Source organism: Ursus americanus, chromosome X (genome assembly GCF_024610735.1).
Source record: "Ursus americanus isolate L20-20 chromosome X, mUrsAme1.1.p, whole genome shotgun sequence".
Taxonomy (NCBI): Eukaryota; Metazoa; Chordata; class Mammalia; order Carnivora; family Ursidae; genus Ursus; species Ursus americanus.
In genome coordinates this window covers 77,537,768-77,556,602 of record NC_142164.1, presented here as the reverse complement: position 1 = coordinate 77,556,602, position 18,835 = coordinate 77,537,768, and the positions used below count along the sequence as shown (strand labels likewise).

The window sequence follows — 18,835 nt, the reverse complement described above, 5'->3', positions numbered from 1 at the left end:
TGGAAAATAGAAAAGTTAAGAACATTGGAGAATTAGTCCAAGAGGTCCGACATCCAAATGATAACAGTTCCAGAAAGAAAACAATGGGGAAGAAATCATCAATAAAATACTTTAAGACATTTCCCAGAAACTAAAGGATATGAGCTGACAGATTGGAAGGGTCCACGGAGAATCCAATACAGTGGACAAAAATAGATCCAAATCAAGACACATCACTGTGAAATTTTAGAATACTAAAGAACAAATAGAAACTACTACAAGCTTCCAGAGAGCAAAAAATGGATAACATGCAAAATATCCAGAAAATTTTGTACTTCTCAATATCAATACTGAAAGCTAGAAAAGCATGGAATAATGAGTCAAATCTTTTTTAAACTGCAACCTAAAATGCCTTAGCCAGCCAAGCAATCAATTAAATACAAATATAGAATAAAAATATTTTCATACATGTGAATCTCAAAGAATTTACCTCTCATACCCTTTCTTTAAGAAGCAGGCAGGGGAAGTATGTCACTAAAACAAGAGGGAAAGCCAAGGAAGAGAAAGACATGGGATTTAGGACACATGAAACCCAACAGAAGAAAGGAAGAGAAGTCTAGAAAGATAGTAAAGAGAAATATCAGGATAACAGTTGTGCACCAGATGTCCAAGGCAATCATTCCAGGTTAGAACAGTATGACTATAAAAATAGGTATGTTAAAGGCTATCATCTCCAAGATCCCCAATGTCAATGTCCCATCCTTCTTTTTAACCTGAGGACAGAATGCCCAGGCTAGCCTGGGCTCAGAGTCTCTGTACTTGACTAATTTGACCATGTGCTGCCAAAGCTCCTACACACCTTCCCTCCAAGCACTGGATCAGGTGAGGACACACATTCAACCCCACAGAAGTTATCTGCTGTCATCTGCTCTATAAGGAGGGGGATCATGGGGTGATTAGAAGTAGAAAAGTCAGAGGGGCCTACTCCCCATGAAACCATATTGTTACCAGACAACTAATTTCTAGTTCACACAATGGTCCGCCGGTGACCTGACTGGTGAGCCACGTGTGTACTTCCCTGAACTCACTCATGACATCACTGGCTGACTTCCCCAGAAGCAGCTCTTGTAAGCTCTTCAGCTTACAGAAGCTGAAGCCAGACTATGACTGAGAGACTCTGTTCAGTTTATGCGCTCCTGAGCATCTTTACCTAATAATAATTTCAGTAACCAACTAGATGTGTGCTTGCTGCTCAGGTTTTTAAAACAAAACATTACTTATATAAACTATAACAAAAAGCAAAGAAATGAGTAACACAAAAGTCAGGATAGATATTACCTGTGGTGATTAGGGAAGGGAATACAGCTGGGAGGGACATACAGGTGGCTTCTAAGGTACTGTCTGTGTTCTTTTTCTTAACTAAAGTAGTGTTTTATTATTCTTTATACTGTATGTACAAATTTAATATACTCTGCTGTAGAGATGCATTTCACAGTAAAAGAATTTAAATAAAGAAAAGGAGAAAATGAGAGGAAAGAAAGCAATAAGGAGAAAGGAAATCAATCAACCCTGATATTATTAAAAGGGCAGCAGTGGTGGGGGTGGAGAATAGCAGTAGGATTCACTTACCATTTCATATGCTACTTCCTCAGATGTATCTGTTTCTAAATTGAAACTGAATTCAATAGCTTCATTGTCTTTGTGCTTGCCTTTCAATTTTTTAGGGTCTTCAACCCAGAGTCTTAAAGCCAGGGATGAATTTGAGTAGTCATCTTCCTCTGCTAACTCCACCCTCAGTCCTGTATCCTCAGCAAAAAATGCGTGGTTTAGTAGGTCCCTGATAGACAACCTAATAAACAAAATACATAACTCATTATCAGTTTTCCAATCATAAACAAAATATACAACTCTTAATTAGTAAACATCAATTATATCAAAGTAATTTATCTTATTTTAAATTTCCTATTAATTAGACCATTAATCTGCCTTGTTATAAAAACCCAATCTTGGGGCGCCTGGGTGGCACAGCGGTTAAGCATCTGCCTTCGGCTCAGGGCGTGATCCCGGCGTTATGGGATCAAGCCCCACATCAGGCTCCTCCGCTGGGAGCCTGCTTCTTCCTCTCCCACTCCCCCTGCTTGTGTTCCCTCTCTCGCTGGCTGTCTCTATCTCTGTCAAATAAATAAATAAAATCTTAAAAAATAAATAAATAAAAATAAAAACCCAATCTTACATCCAACTTATTATCTACCAAGAATGCAAAGAAATCCCAACTAACGTGCACTTAAAGTCACCTTAAATAAAGATTATTACCAGCAGCATATCTAGATACTGAAGTTTAACATACCTATAAGTATGCCTAGAGAAGTGGAGAAGTGCTGCAGTATATGTTAGGTGGAGTGACTAGTTTCCCTAAAACACTGGCTTAAGTTACTAAAACTCAAACAACAGATTGTCAGCAAAGGAAACTAAAAACTCTTCTGGATATATAACCTCTAAAGGAAATCAGAAATTCAAACTCTTTTACAAACATTATAATAGAAGTCATTGACTCCATTAACAATAATCTAGTCATTCACTCTCTAGAGAATGCCATGAATGAAACTAATTTAGTTCGGCAAAGTCCCATGGTTTTCTTCAACTTTCTAAGTCTAGTGTTTTAGGCCAAAGTATACATGCAATGGATACGCTTCTACATAATATTAGAGATTAACCATCTCTGACAAGAAAAAAAAAAGGACAGGTGTTCAAAAGATTCTTTTACAAGCTGGGGGCAGTTAATTTCCTTTGCTTGGACCAATTTCTAAAAACAGATACATAATATCTAATCTATCTATATTACAGGCCAGAGAGAGCTAAAACTAATACATTTCATAATGTCTACATAGAAAATCTCTCTTATACTATTTAAAACAGATAAAGTATATTGATAGCATGGTATCCTGGAAGTTGATGATTTTCAACCTTCCTGATCATTTTTTTAGTGATCAAGGGACAAATACTTAATTAAGAGACTGTTATAAAAAGAGTAAGCTTCCTCAGACTAATTAGTTTTAAGGCTAAGGTGAGATGTGTTTAAGAAGACACATCCAAGGGGCGCCTGAGTGGCTCAGTCGGTTAAGTGTCTGCCTTTGGCTCAGGTCATGGTCTCAGAGTCCTGGAATCGAGCCCCGAGCTGGGCTCCCTGCTCAGCGAGGAATCTGCTTCTCCCTCTCTCTCTACCCCCCCCAAATGGGTAAAATCTTTAAAAAAAGAAGATACAACCAAGTTAAGCCCTCTGCCTTTCAATGAAAATGTTGCCTATGTATTTTTACTATGGAATAATTAAAGTAACAGCAAAAGAGACCATTAAATACTCTCTACTCTGTTAGTTATTTTATGTGCATTATCTTTTTAATCATCAAAATAAATACCTACTTTGAGGAACAGCTAAGTAACTTGCTCAAGATCACACTGGCTAAGTGTGAGTCCACATTTGAATCTTAGCCTGATGTAGAAGTCTGTGCTCTTTCTAATACACTAATATGCCATGAATCCTTCTGAATATTCCAATGTTCTTTTGTAATAGATCACAATTAAAATGCTGCAAAAGCAATAATCAGAATCCAAACTAAAATGGCTACTTCCACATAATACAACTGACCCTCAAACACTGTTGCGGGGGGATTGGGGTGCTGACCTCAGTTGAAAATCTGTGTCTACCTCTTAACACCCCAAAAACTTAACTACTAATAGCTTACTGTTGACCAGAAGCCTTACCAATAACATAAACAGTTGATTAACATATATTTTGTATGTGTTATATACTGTATTATATTATGTATTATATACTGTATTTTTACAAGTAAGCTAGAGTAAAGAAAATATTAAGAAAATCATACAGAAGAGAAAATACATTTACAGTATTGTACAATGTGTTATTTGAGGGTCAACTGCATTTTTAGACTCACTTAAAAAAAAAGTACGCCTAAACTCTTAAAACTCAAGAACAGCCACAAAAGCAAAAAAAAATAAATGACCTAATTTTAAAAAGGGCAAAGGATTTGAACAGGCATTTCTCCAAAGAAGATATACAAATGGCCAATAACCACATGGAAAGGTACTTAACATCATTAGTCATTAGGGAAATGCAAATCAAAACCACAATGAGATACCACTTCATACCCATCAAGATGGCTACTATAAAAAATGGAAAATAACAAGTGTTGGTGAGGATGTTGACAAATTGGAACCTTCATATGTTGCTGGAAGGAATACAAAATGGTGCGGCCACTGTGGAAAAAAATTGGCAGTTCTTCAAAGAATTAAATGTAGTATTACCATATGATCCAGTAATTCCATTCCTACGTATATAATGAAAAGAACTGAAAGCAGGGATTCAAGCAAATACTTATTCACCAATGCTCATGCAACATTATTCACCATATAGCCAAAAGGTAAAAATAACCCAAGTGTCAATTAAGAGACAAATGGATGGATACACAAAGTGTGCTATATGTGTTTCTTCCTTAAAAAGGAAGGAAATTCTGAAACATGCTACAACAAGGAAATCAACCTTGAAAACGCTATGCTAAAACGAAATAAACCAGATACAAAAGGACAAATATTGTATTGATTCCACTTACATGAGGTACTTAGAAGAAGCAAATTCATAGAGACAGAAAGGAGAATAAAGGTTACCAGGGACTGAGGGGAAGAGGGAATGGAGAGGAAGTGGGTACAGAGTTTCTGTTGGGGTGATAAAAGGGTTCTGGAAATAGATAGTGGTGATGGTTGTTTAACAATGTGAATGTGGGAGTTGGGGTTAAGATGGCGGAGGAGTAGGGGACCTCTTTTTCAGCCGGTCCACTGAGTGGAGTTGGATAGGTACCAGACCAGCCTGAAAATCCACGGAATCAGCCTGAGACGCAGGAAGATACATCTGGATCTCTACAAATGAATATCTCCAGTGCTGAGTATTGAGTTATGAAGCGGGGAGCCGTGAAACTGCGCACAGATATCCAGATATCGGAAGATAAACGGAAGGGGGAGGGAGCCGCCGCGTTCGGGAGCCGGGAAGCGGTAGCCACCTGCATGGGGGAGCGGGCGGACTCACGGACAGCACCCGCGAGACAGCAGACTGAGACCGTGAGCCGGGAGCACGTGCCACCAGACTTCTCACGGAAATCCGGTGTGCTCACTGGAAACAGATTGAGACCGGGAGCTCCGGGAGCGCGCGGGGGTCGGCTGGCGGCTGGTGGTGTTAGAAACAAAGGACAGAGACGCGTGGCCCTGGAAGTGAGGGCTGGGACACCGGGTGTGGGGCGCACATCCCGGGACGCTGCAGGGTTGAGCAGCACCAACAGTAACAGAGTTAAAGCGGCCAGAACATCAGTGGAGAATAGGCCGCAATACCTCTGTTCTGAGACAGAGGCTGAGATTCCGCCGCTGCTGCTCTGACTCTCAGAAGAGGCACAGCAAACTGCCAGGGAAAGCCACCAGAGAACAAAAGCCTGGAAATACCAGCTCAGAGAGTGCCCATCCCCATCCCCCCTCGCAGGGGACACGGAGACTCTACCCAAACAGGGTTGCCTGAGTATCGGCGCAGCAGGCCCCTCCCCCAGAAGGCAGGCTGAAAAATCAAGAAGCCCACATCCCAGGGCGCCTGGGTGGCCCAGTCATTAAACGCCTGTCTTCGGCTCAGGGCGTGATCCCAGCGTTCCGGAAAGGGCTCCTCCGCTAGGAGCCTGCTTCTTCCTCTCACACTCCCCTGCTTCTGTTCCCTCTCTCACTGGCTGTCTCTCTGCCACATAAATAAATAAAATCTTTAAAGAAGAAGCCCACATCCCTAAGATCCCTATAAAACAAGGGTGCACGGCCTGGGTCCCGGTCAATAATTTGGGCTATGAACAACCCCGAAACCTTTCCTCACCAGAATGATGAGAAGGAGAAGTCCCCCCCAGCAAAGAAAAGACAATGAGTCTGTGGCCTCTGCCACAGAACTAATGGATATGGATGTAACCAAATTATCAGAATTGGAATTCAGAGTAACGATGGTCAAGATGATGTGTAGACTTGAAAAAAGTATTAACGAAAATGTTAATGAGAATGTAGAATCTCTAAGGGTGAAAATAAGAGCAAATCTGGAAGGAATTAAAAATTCAATGAGCCAAATGCAGTCAAAACTAGAGACTCTGACGACCAGGGTGAATGTGGCAGAGGAACGTATTAGCGAATTGGAGGATGGGTTAGTAGAAGAAAAAATGAAAATAGAAGCTGGACTTAAAAAAATCCACGCCCACGAATGTAGGTTACGGGAGATTACTGACTCAATGAAACGATCCAATGTCAGAATCATTGGCATCCCCGAGGGGGTGGAGAAAAACAGAGGTCTCGAAGAGATATTTGAACAAATTACAGCTGAAAACTTCCCTGATCTAGCGAGGGAAACAAACATTCATGTCCAAGAGGCAGAGAGGACCCCTCCCAAGCTCAACCACGACAAACCTATGCCACGTCACGTCATAGTTCAATTCGCAAGTATTAGATCCAAGGATACAGTACTGAAGGTGGCCAGGGCAAAGAAATTTCTCACGTACCAAGGCAAAGGCATCAGAATTACGTCAGACCTGTCTACACAGAACTGGAATGAGAGAAAGGGTTAGGGGGGTGCATTTTTAAAGTTCCTTCAGAGAAAAACATGCAGCCAAGGATCCTTTACCCAGCAAGGCTGTCATTCAGAATTGATGGAGAAATAAAGACCTTCCAGAATCGCCAGTCATTAACCAATTTCGTAACCACGAAACCAGCCCTACAGGAGATATTAAGGGGGGTTCTATAAAGGTAAAAGAATGATACAGAACAGGAAGTCACAATCTATACAAACAAAGACTTTACTGGCACCATGGCATCATTAAAATCATATCTCTCAGTATTCGGTCTCAATGTGAATGGCTTAAATGCTCCCATAAAGTGACACAGGGTTGCAGACTGGATAAAAAGAAATGACCCATCCATTTGCTGTCTACAAGAGACTCATTTTGAACCCAAAGATACATTCAGACTGAAAGTAAAGGGATGGAGTAACATCTTTCACGCAAATGAACCTCAAAAGAAAACTGGGACAGCAATTCTCATATCAGATAGATTGGATTTTAAACTAAAGACTATAGTCAGAGATGCAGAAGGGCACTATATTATTCTTAAAGGATGTATCCAACAGTGGATATCCAACAAGTGGATATGACCAAAATATATGAGCTGACCAAGTTATAAATATATATGCCCCCAACAGGGGAGCAGCAAGATACACAAGCCAACTCTTAACCAGAATAAAGAGACATATAGATAAAAATACATTAATAGTAGGGGACCTCAACACTCCACTCTCAGAAATAGAACACCCTGGCAAAAACTAAGCAAAGAATCAAAGGCTTTGAATGCCATACTCAACGAGTTAGACCTCATAGATATATATAGAACACTACACCCCAGAACCAAAGAATACTCATTCTATTCTAATGCCCATGGAACATTCTCAAGAATAGACCATGTTCTGGGACACAAAACAGGTCTCAACCGACACCAAAAGACTGAAATTATTCCCTGCATATTCTCAGACCACAACGCTTTGAAAGTGGAACTCAACCACAAGGAAAAATTTGGAAGAAACTCAAACACTTGGAGACTAAGAACCATCCAGCTCAGGAATGATTCGATAAACCAGGAAATCAAAAATCAATTTAAACCATTTATGGAGACCAACGAGAATGAAAACACAATGGTCCAAAACCTATGGGATACTGCAAAGGCAGTCCTTAGGGGGAAATACATAGCCATCCAAGCCTCACTCAAAAGAATAGAAAAATCTAAAATGCAGTTTTTATATTCTCACCTCAAGAAGCTGGAACAGCAACAGAGGGACAAGCCTAATCCACGCATGAGGAAGCAGCTGACCAAAATTAGAGCAGAAATCAATGAATTAGAAACCAGGAGTACAGTAGAGCAAATCAACAGAACTAGAAGCTGGTTCTTTGAGAGCATTAATAACATTGACAGACCTCTGGCAAGACTTATCATAAGAATAGAGAAAAGACCCAAATTAATAAAATTATGAATGAAAAAGGAGAGGTCACATCCAACACCAATGAAATTGGAAGGATTATTAGAAACTTTTATCAACAGCTTTATGCCAATAAATTAAGCAATCTGGAAGAGATGGAATCCTTCCTGGAAACCCATAAACTACCAAGACTGAAACAGGAAGAAATTGATTTTTTAAACGGCCAATTAATTATGAAGAGATTGAGTCAGTGATAAACAACCTTCTAAAAAATAAAACGCCAGGCCCGGATGGTTTTCCTGGGGAATTATACCAAACATTCAAAGAAGAAATAATACCTATTCTCCTAAAGCTATTTCAAAAAATAGAAACAGAAGGAAAGCTACCAAACTCATTCTATGAGGCCAATATTACCTTGATCCCCAAAACAGGCAAAGACCCCAACAAAAAGGAGAATTACAGACCGATTTCCCTAATGAATATGGATGCCAAAATCCCCTCAAGATCCTGGCAAATAGAATCCAACTGTACATTAAAAGGATTATCCATCATGACCAAGTGGGATTCATCCCTGAGATGCAGGGGTGGTATAACATTCACAAATCTATCAGTGTCTTAGATTTTATTCAGAAACAAAAATTCAGAAATCATATGATTCTCTCAATAGATGCAGAAAAAGCAATTGACAAAATACAGCATCTTTTCTGATTAAAACCCTTCAGAGTGTAGGAATAGAGGGCTCATTTCTCAAGCTCATAAAAGCCATCTATGAAAAGCCTACAGCAAATATTATTCTCAACAGGGAAAGGCTGGAAGCCTTTCCCTTAAGATCAGGAACACGACAAGGATGCCCACTCTTGCCACTATTATTCAACATAGTACTAGAAGTCCTTGCAACAGCAATCAGACAACAAAAAGGTTGATAAAAGGTAACCAAATCGGCAAAGAAGAAGTCAAACTGTCTCTCCTTGCAGATGACATGATACTCTATATGGAAAACCCAAAAGAATCCACTCCCACTATTAGAAGTTATAGAGCAATTCAGTAATGTGGCGGGATACAAAATCAATGCTCAGAAATCAGTTGCATTTCTATACACGAATAATGAGACTCAAGAAAGAGAAATTAGGGAATCCATCCCATTTACAATAGCACCAAAAATCATACGTTATCTCGGAATTAACTTAACCAGAGACATAAAGCATCTATATTCTAGAAACTATAAATCGCTCTTGAAAGACATTGAGGAAGACACAAAAAGATGGAAAAATATTCCATGCTCATGGATCGGAAGAATTAACATAGTTAAAATGTCCATGCTACCCAGAGCAATCTACACTTTCAATGCTATCCCGATCAAAATACCAATGACATTTTTCAAGGAACTGGAACAAATAGTCCTTGAATTTGTGTGGAACCAGAAAAGGCCCTGAATCGCCAAGGAATTGTTGAAAAGGAAAAACAAAGCTGGGGGCATCTCAATGCTGGATTTCAAGCTGTACTACAAAGCTGTGATCACAAAGACAGCATGGTACTGGCACAAGAGCGGACACATAGACCAATGGAACAGAATAGAGAACCCAGAAATGGACCCTCGGCTCTTTGGGCAACTAATCTTTGATAAAGCAGGAAAAAACATCTGGTGGAAAAAAGACAGTCTCTTCAATAAATGGTGCTGGGAAAATTGGACAGCTACATGCAAAAGAATGAAACTTGACCATTATCTCACACCATACACAAAAATAAACTCCAAATGGATGAAAGACCTCGATGTGAGACAGGAATCCATCAAAATCCTGGAGCACAACATAGGCAACAACCTCTATGACATCGGCCAAAGCAACCTTTTTCATGACACATCTCCAAAGCCAAGAGAAACAAAAGATAGAATGAACATGTGGGACCTCATCAAAATAAAAAGCTTCTGCACAGCCAAGGAAACAATCAAAAAAACTAAGAGGCAGCCCACAGAATGGGAGAATATATTTGCAAATGATGCTACAGATAAAAGACTGGTATCCAAGATCTACAAAGAACTTCTCAAACTCAATACACGAGAAACAAATAAACAAATCATAAAATGGGCAGAAGATATGAACAGACACTTTTCCAATAAGGACATACAAATGGCTAACAGACACATGAAAAAATGTTCAACTTCATTAGCCATCAGGGAAATTCAAATCAAAACCACACTAAGATACCACCTTATGCCAGTTAGAATGGCAAAAATTGACAAGGCAAGAAACAACAATTGCTGGAGAGGATGTGGAGAAAGGGGATCCCCCCTACATTGTTGGTGGGAATTCAGGTTGGTGCAGCCACTCTGGAAAACAGTGTGGAGGTCCCTTAAAAAGTTAAAAATTGAGCTACCCTATGACCCAGCCATTGCGATACTGGGTATTTACCCCAAAGATACAGATGTAGTGAAGAGAAGGGCCATATGCACCCCAATGTTCGTAGCAGCATTATCCATAATAGCTAAATTGTGGAAGGTACCAAGATGCCCTTCAACAGATGACTGGATTAAGAAGATGTGGTCCATATATACAATGGAATATTACTCAGCTATCCGAAAGAACGAGTTCTCAACATTTGCTGCAACATGGACGGGACTGGAGGAGATAGTGCTAAGTGAAATAAGTCAAGCAGAGAAAGACAATTATCATATGATTTCTCTCATCTATGGAACATAAGAACTAGGAAGATCGGTAGGGGAAGAAAGGGATAAAGAAAGGGGGGTAATCAGAAGGGGGAGTGAAGCATGGGAGACTATGGACTCTGAGAAACAAACTGAGGGCTTCAGAGGGGAGGGGGGTGGGGGAATGGGATAGGCTGGTGATGGGTAGTAAGGAGGGCACATATTGCATGGTGCACTGGGTGTTATACGCAACTAATGAATCATCGAACCTTGCATCAGAAACCAGGGATGTACTGTATGGTGATTAACATAATGTAATAAAAAAACATTAAAAAAAACAAGATGAATGTGCTTAATGCCACTGAATTGTACACTTAACATATGATTAAAATGGTCAATCTGAGGTTATGTATTTTTACTATAATTAAAATATATAACTACCTAGATATAGCCTGTTGGTACAATAACGTTTAGTAATAAAGCTATAATTAAACAGGCTTTACCTTAGTGGCTTTATATATTCTCAGATATACAACACTAAACTTAGAAAACTAATAAAAATGGGGGTCAGTTAATAAAATGTGGGTGAAAATAATTTCTGTAAAGGATCTATCACCTTTATTAATCATAATCAATAAGGAGGTAAACAATCAAAAGACTAACCTACTGATTTAACTCGGCAACTGTGCAACGCTCAAATTAACAGGAAATACAAACTAAAACTAGTGGGATATATCCATAAGGAAAAAACAAATTGGGTTACAAATAAATTTAAAATACTACTTATTGAACAAAAATAGCCCTATCTCCTTCACCATTATCATGACTAAAGGACATTGGTCAAATGTGAAACATCTGGTGAGTTGATGGTCAACTTTTTTAAGCTATCATTTTTTTTAAGTACTTACCTGAAGGTGACACTGCAGAAGTTCTCTACTATCAACTGTTAGAAGCAAGTTAACCCGAGGGGCCCCAGTGACTGTTAAACTGAAAGCTGAAGGTGATGAAAACTTTTCACAACACGCACAAACAAAACCCAAATTTCAGTTCAAGAAAAATTCAGCACATGATACCAAAGTCCAAAATGGGAAACAACACGCACTGATATACTTCACTCTAGACAGTATGGTTTGTGTTCCATTCAAAAGTAGTATCTGGTGTCATTTAAAGGTCAGAAAATGACCCAGTCCAAGGTAAGAGTTTAATGTATCCATCGGTTATATCATTTCACTACATCTGTACCCACCTTTCTGATTTGTTTTGGCGAATACAACCTTCAATGATTTCTTTCACTTCAGGATCAGTGACTTTATTGAAACTGGCTGGTTTTATGCCCTGGGAGAAGAAAAATAGTTTCTAGTCACCAAATAAGCAATTGAAAGCTCCAGGCAACATGACACTTACTAACATAATAATTTTTACCAACTAAACCATATTCAAGCTTTAAATGAGATAAATACATATATACAGTGTAAGTTTAACAATTTTTTGATGAAGATATTGTCACAGTTCTAATAGTCTACAAATAACAGCAAAAAATTATGAACAATCTAAATTTCCAACAACAGATATATAAATTATGTGATATACATATGATAATATTATGCAAAAACTGAAAATGTTCTCAAAGTATTTAATAACATGGATAATTCTCATATTGCAACATTAAATAGGGAATAAATATTTGATCCCAAATATACATGCAAGTATAACCCCGATCAACAAACTATAATAAACAAGTCTTCCAGAATGAATAGAAGCAATGAACAATCAATATATATGTACGCATGAAAACATATATATATGTATATATATATATAAACATTTGAGAAATCTGTATTATTTTTATCATTAAGCAATACTAAAATGTTGAGAGAAACTCAAGCTAATTACCAGGGTCTAGGAGTTCAATAACAAATTAGTAAGGTCCAGACAATTAAAAATGTTTCTGTAACTGTTAAATAAATCTTTTAAAAAAATCGTTAGTCATTTAACAGAAAACTCCAAATTAATCTAGAAGGAGAAAGATACCATAAAATAATTGTCATGGAGACAATCTAAAACCTAGTTCTGGGTCTGACATACTACTTCACAGGATGCAAAATCAGAAAGCCTAGTATCACATACTAGATAAATTTGGTGAGATTAGGAGTTAATGTGGATCTCAAATTCAAGAAGCTTTAGTATAGATGGAAATGTGAATTATGATATAACATTTTTGTGACTTTAATATAAAATAATAAAGTCACCATTCAAAAAATGGAGTTACATCATTCTACTTATAGAAAAAGTCCTCTTTGACCTTTCCATTGATCTCTTACCTATTTCCCAGTCTTGGGTAATTACTGCCTTTCTCTGCTCCTAGGTGAAAATAATTGGGGAACTGCAACTTACAAAATTGAATACATGGTCTTTTCTACTTGTGGCCATACAATGTACAGACCAAGACTAAAAAGATGTTCTAGGCTTATCCCTTTTTCTCAGCTCTTTGTTACAGAAATCTTCAAACATAATCAAAAGTAGAATAGTATAAGCCCCATGTAACCATCACCAGCTTTAACACACAACATTTTGTCAACCTTGTCTGTTATCTACCTCCACACCTTTTCTATCCAAAAATATTTTAAAGCAAATCCTAAGCATCATGTCATTTCACCCATAAAGTCTCTAGTTTATATCTCTAACAGATATCATGTCATCGTCCCACCTAAAATAATTACTAATATTTCCTTAACATCATCTAAAATCCAATCTACACTTAAATTTCCCAAACAGTCTAAATGATGTCTTCTTATACTTGGTTTGTTCAAATCAGGATCTAAATAAGGTCCTCACAGTACATGTATGGACATTAAAGCTGGTTCGTACCAGCTTACAAAGGCAATTATTACATTTTCAAGAATTTTGCAGGCTCACTGTTAAACACAGTCATTTACAAAAATTAAATTACAAAAGCTTACAATTAAATAAATTATATCATCAACCAAGGTAATAAATACTGAAACTACCAGTCCTTAATTATTTTACTACATTTTACTATTATTTATGTTCTTAAGGTTGTTTATTCTATCTGTATGGTGGAAATATCATATAAGTTCCACTGTGTATACTGTTTCCAACCCTGCATTCAGTGAGATTGCACTGGTGACTTAAACTTAAAAAGAAAAAAAAACTTAAGCTTAAAAGTCACTGTGGGAATATTTAACACCAAGAAAATCAGCAAACGCTAGAAATCAGTGCTTTTTCTTTTTCAGAGAATCAGTTGTTAAACATTTACCTGCTCACCACTACTTTAAGTCTCTTGTATTCTTTAACAGTCCCTCCCTTTTTGCTTTCATGAAATTGATTTGTTGGAGAAAGTAGGTTATTTGTCCCACAGAATAGCCCACATGCTGAATATTGGTCTTATTTCTAGTCTCCCTACACAAGTATCTCCAGAGTCAGACAGATTTAGGGTTAAAATCCACCATTACCAGTAGCTGTGTGAACTTGGGCAAGTCACAACCTGTGGTTCTCAGTCCCATCATTCATAAACTGAAGATAGTAGGGATTTAAATATGAAAGTATGCAGTATACAGCACGCATTTAAAAAGGGTACCTATTAATAACAATTACTTCAAACACTTTGATAATCTCTTTCTTGGCCTATTCTAGAGCCACCCAACTGGATATTAAACAGACCTATTTTGAACTATCCTAAGACTTTGCTTCTACCTCCCTTATATCCCTTACTCTATTCCTATTCTCTTATGTTTATAGCTATTTGTGAATTTATCCATACTAAAAATGCAAGCTCTTTATGGGTAGCAAACCCTTCTTATTCATCTTTACATTCCTTGCAATTCATAATGCAAAAAAATACCCATAACAGGGAATCAATTAGTATAGCTGCTGAACAATATTTTGAATGCCCTTTTATAATCAGGCTTTTAGAATCAGAAACCTTCAAAACCATTTAGTCTATTTTCATTATTCAGCTTTGAAAAAATAATATCCACCTAATAAATCTAAAAATTATTTACAAACAAGTGGATATAGATAATATGTCTGTACATTTACCCAAAGATACTAATACAGAGCATTTTATATGACCCCTATAAAGTATAAAGTATATAGCATAAATCTAAAGCTTGTTTCATTACAATTATGTTAAGTTTAGCACTGTTACATAGCACTAAACCAAAATTAGTCTTAAGCTGACTTTACCAACTTCAGCATGAAATGTGACAATCTAGGAAGTAAAAAGAATAAAGTTATACCTACGCTAGTTACTTTACGGTATATTTGAGCTGCATTCTGGCACTCAGAATAAGGGTACTCTGAAGTAGCCATTTCCAGCATACACATTCCAAAAGCGTAGACATCTACAGATTCATCGTAGTGTTCTTCATACATCTCTGGGGCCATAAACTCAGGAGTCCCTACAAAATAACACCACATCCACATCTTTATTAAAAAGAAAAAATGTATCCACCAATATCACATTCCTTTGGCCATAAGGATTACCTGAGTTAATTTCTGCTGCCTAAACCAAATTTATAAATATAAAATTTGCAGAATACTTGCTATATCTATATAAAGTACTTAAGGAATTCCCTTAACTTTCTACACTAATAAAGTACAATTCGTAATGCTCAAGATTAGATAATGATTACTAAAATCTGTTTTTATTTCTGTCCTTTCTTAATAAATTTTTCTGAACTAATTAGTAAATCGTCTTTCTTAAGCCTTCAGAACCTTTTGATGATCTTTAATATATCCCACAAAAGAAATACACTAGGATGTCTCTGAAATAAGTCAATATGTAATAGATATTTTAAAGCAAATTCACAATCTAGGCCAGGAGTCAGCAAACCTCTCGGTAAAGAAGCAGACAGTAAATATTTCAGAGACAATGGTCTCTGTCACAACTACTCAACTCTGCCACTGTAGGGCAAAAGCAGCAGACGATACATAAATGAGTGGGTATACCTGTGTCCCCATAAAACTTTATTTACAAATATAGGCAATGGGCCCAGATTTGGCTCATGGGCCATAGTTTGTTGATCCCTATTTTAGACATATACGATTAACAAAATCTCTCTTTATCCAACCAATAAACTATAAAAGTTTAATCACCAATGACACTCTTAGCAAATGATGTTCGCATTAAGGTGGCTAGGCCTAGATCACCAATCTTCACAGATCCAGTGGGTCCCGTGATGAAAATATTGTCACACTTCAGATCCCGGTGAATAATGGGAGGAGTCCTAGTGTGCAAGAACTGCAACCCCTTTAAAATTTGCCTGCACCAGCTCCTTAAGACCTTTGGTTTCATGACTTTAAATCGTTTTAAGTACCTACACAAAGAAACAAAAGACCACAGGTAAACAAATATACCTAGCTTATTATATGAGCACTATTAGGGTAAATCCTGTAAGCTGTCTGGTATTGTAAGTACTATGCTTGCCATCACTGAGTTGTTTCCTATTATCTGTTATAGAAAAACAATTTTAAATCTAAGGCTTCATTCTTAGAGAAGACACCCTGCCAAGTTAAGCATTTTTTAGCATTTTTAAAATTCAAAACAAGAATCATTCTAATCAGAGTAACCTTTTGTGAAAAGATAGCACAATTTTTAAAAGAAAGTCCTTCTCTACTTTCTAATAACTGCTTATATAAGGTCAGCAGAGGGTTTAACTATGTAAAATTTTAGTGCAAAGATGCTATGAAACAGAAAAAGTATATTCCACATTTAATCATTATAAATAAGTGATTACACCATCAAATGAAAAACTGTAGTCAGAAATAAAACAATAAACTATAATTATATAGTACTGCTCACTAGATATGTGAATGTGGCCACACCCTTGATCTTTCATTAATTTTACAAAATGACATTTATTACTTCTAATTCTAAAATTTTATGCTATCCCACAAATATTCATTTTTCAATACTGTATTTTCTAACAAACTTCATTAACATCCTAAATTTTTTAACCTGCCCTGAAGCATAGTCACTAGATTCAGATGCTATCAATTCTTTAATCAAGTACTGTTATTTTATAAACAACTTTTATGACACTTGAAAATTATTTCCAAATAAAACTTCATTGGCACTATCAGAGTCAACTTACGTCTTTAAAGTTCCTGATGTCATAAGTTCAGTCACCAATACAATACATTTCTTTCCTTTTAATATAGACTCCCAGGAATCATAAAATCGAACTATATTGGGATGTTGGAGACCCTTTAACATTTCTGCTTCTTCCTTGAACCTTTGCTGCTCAGCTTTGGTTAATTTCCGATCCTGAAATGGAATAAGAAGTTCCAAATTAGAGTCCAGACATTCTCACGCACATTTGTAACATCACTCAAATGGGTGCTTTATTTTGTTGTTTTTATTTATGTATGTATTTATCTTCACCTTTCAATTTTTTTCTCAGGACCTATATAATCACTGATATATTTTATTAGGTAGATACTTTGACTCCTCCCATTCAACAATGCAGCAGCTGTCATAGTTCATAACTATGTTATAAACCCACCTGCAAAATAAATCAATACATTAAAAATCAATACCTCATATGATAACTAAACTTTCTGTGGTAACCATTTCACAATATATACATATATCAAATCATTATGTTGTACACCTTAAACTTAATATGTCAATTATATCTCAATAAAACTGGAAAATAAACAAAATTTCCTTTGCTGGAATAGAAAAACAATATATCAAAATGAAAAAAAAGTAATAATCAAAACAAATAGGAAGTTTCCCTAAATCCCTGAATTTCCACATCTACAGAATCTATAACGTCAGGGCAGGAATAATCAAAATGTCAGACATGTAGACATTTATTCTGGTTAAATATCTGCATTGTCAACATATTTCCAGACAGAAATATGAGATGACCATCCAGTAAAATACCCTCAAACAGGAATTGAACCTCTAATCTGCTACATTAAGTGCTAGAAGTCAAAGGAGGAATATTTACAGAATTCTGGGGGAGGATTGTAACCCTAAAACTCTGAACCCAGACCAGCTACCAATCAAATTTATAAGGGAAAAATAAACACATTTTCATGAAAACAAGGACCCAAAGTATACCATACCATACACCCTTTCTGAAAATATCACTCAAAGAATTTCAATAAAAACATGGCCAAATAACATCATTGGAAAAGGAGAGTGTAGCATACAATAAACAGCATGAAATTTCCAATAATGCATACTTAGAGCCAAGGCTAAGTAATCATGATTAATGTGGTTATTAAAATTGAATGAATTTTCTAAACAATAATTAAAATAGAAGATATATAATGCAAAAAGAAAGTCTGCAATTAAATCTCCAGATGATCTCTGGGTGTTATATGTGAGTGATGAATCACCAAATTCTATACCTGAAACTAACACTATACTGTATGTTACATAACTAGAATTTAAATATTTGAAACTACAAAAATTAAATTAACATTTTTTTTAAACTAACAGGTAAAGAAGAATAAAAACAATTTTTGTCTTTTTCAAGGGGGAGCAGGAAAGGAAGGAGTAACAGAACTATTTTAAGTTTTGATTTTGACAGAGAAATAATCAAGTATCCTAGTTAAAAATTTAGGTATGATTTTCATTTCAAGATGACTGACAATATATTAAATTAATTCCCTTCTCTTCCTAAATCCCACCAAAATGACAAAAGAAATATATGAACAAATCTACAGTAGTATTGGCAATATGAGAAGGGTTCAAACAAGATTTTTTAAAGATAAAAAATATATGCATTGATAGAACGTACTTTTATGAAACTCAAGAGAGCAGAAGAAATGGTAACTTGATAGACATAAAAGACTTCCATTAAAGAGGTTGTTGTTTTTTTTTAACAAAAATAAACTATTGGGACTTCATCAAAATAAAAAACTCCACAGCAAAGGAAACGATCAACAACACTAAAAGGCAACCTACAGAATGGGAGAAGATATTTGCAAATGACATACCTGATTAAGGGTTAGTATCCAAACTATATAAAGAACTTATAAAACTCAACACCCCAAAAAACAAATAATCCAGTTAAAAACTGGGCAGAAGGGGCACCTGGGTGGCTCAGTTGGTTAGGCAGCTGCCTTTGGCTCAGGTCATGATCTAGGGGTCATGGAATTGAGCCCCGCGTTGGGCTCCCTGCTTCTCACTCTCC

General features: G+C 36.7%; 1 protein-coding gene across 1 annotated transcript in view; it reads right to left on the bottom strand.

Moving 5' to 3' along the window:
- WNK3 (WNK lysine deficient protein kinase 3) overlaps nt 1-18,835 on the bottom strand; it is a 160,951-nt gene that overhangs the window by 99,880 nt on the left and 42,236 nt on the right. Inside the window, exons 3-7 of the mRNA XM_087860373.1 lie at nt 16,778-16,950; nt 15,780-16,000; nt 14,925-15,082; nt 11,908-11,996; nt 1,609-1,828 (exon numbers count right to left, since the gene is read on the bottom strand). Of these exons, the coding sequence (XP_087716499.1) occupies nt 1,609-1,828; nt 11,908-11,996; nt 14,925-15,082; nt 15,780-16,000; nt 16,778-16,950 (861 nt within the window). The remainder of the gene's footprint in view (nt 1-1,608; nt 1,829-11,907; nt 11,997-14,924; nt 15,083-15,779; nt 16,001-16,777; nt 16,951-18,835) is intronic.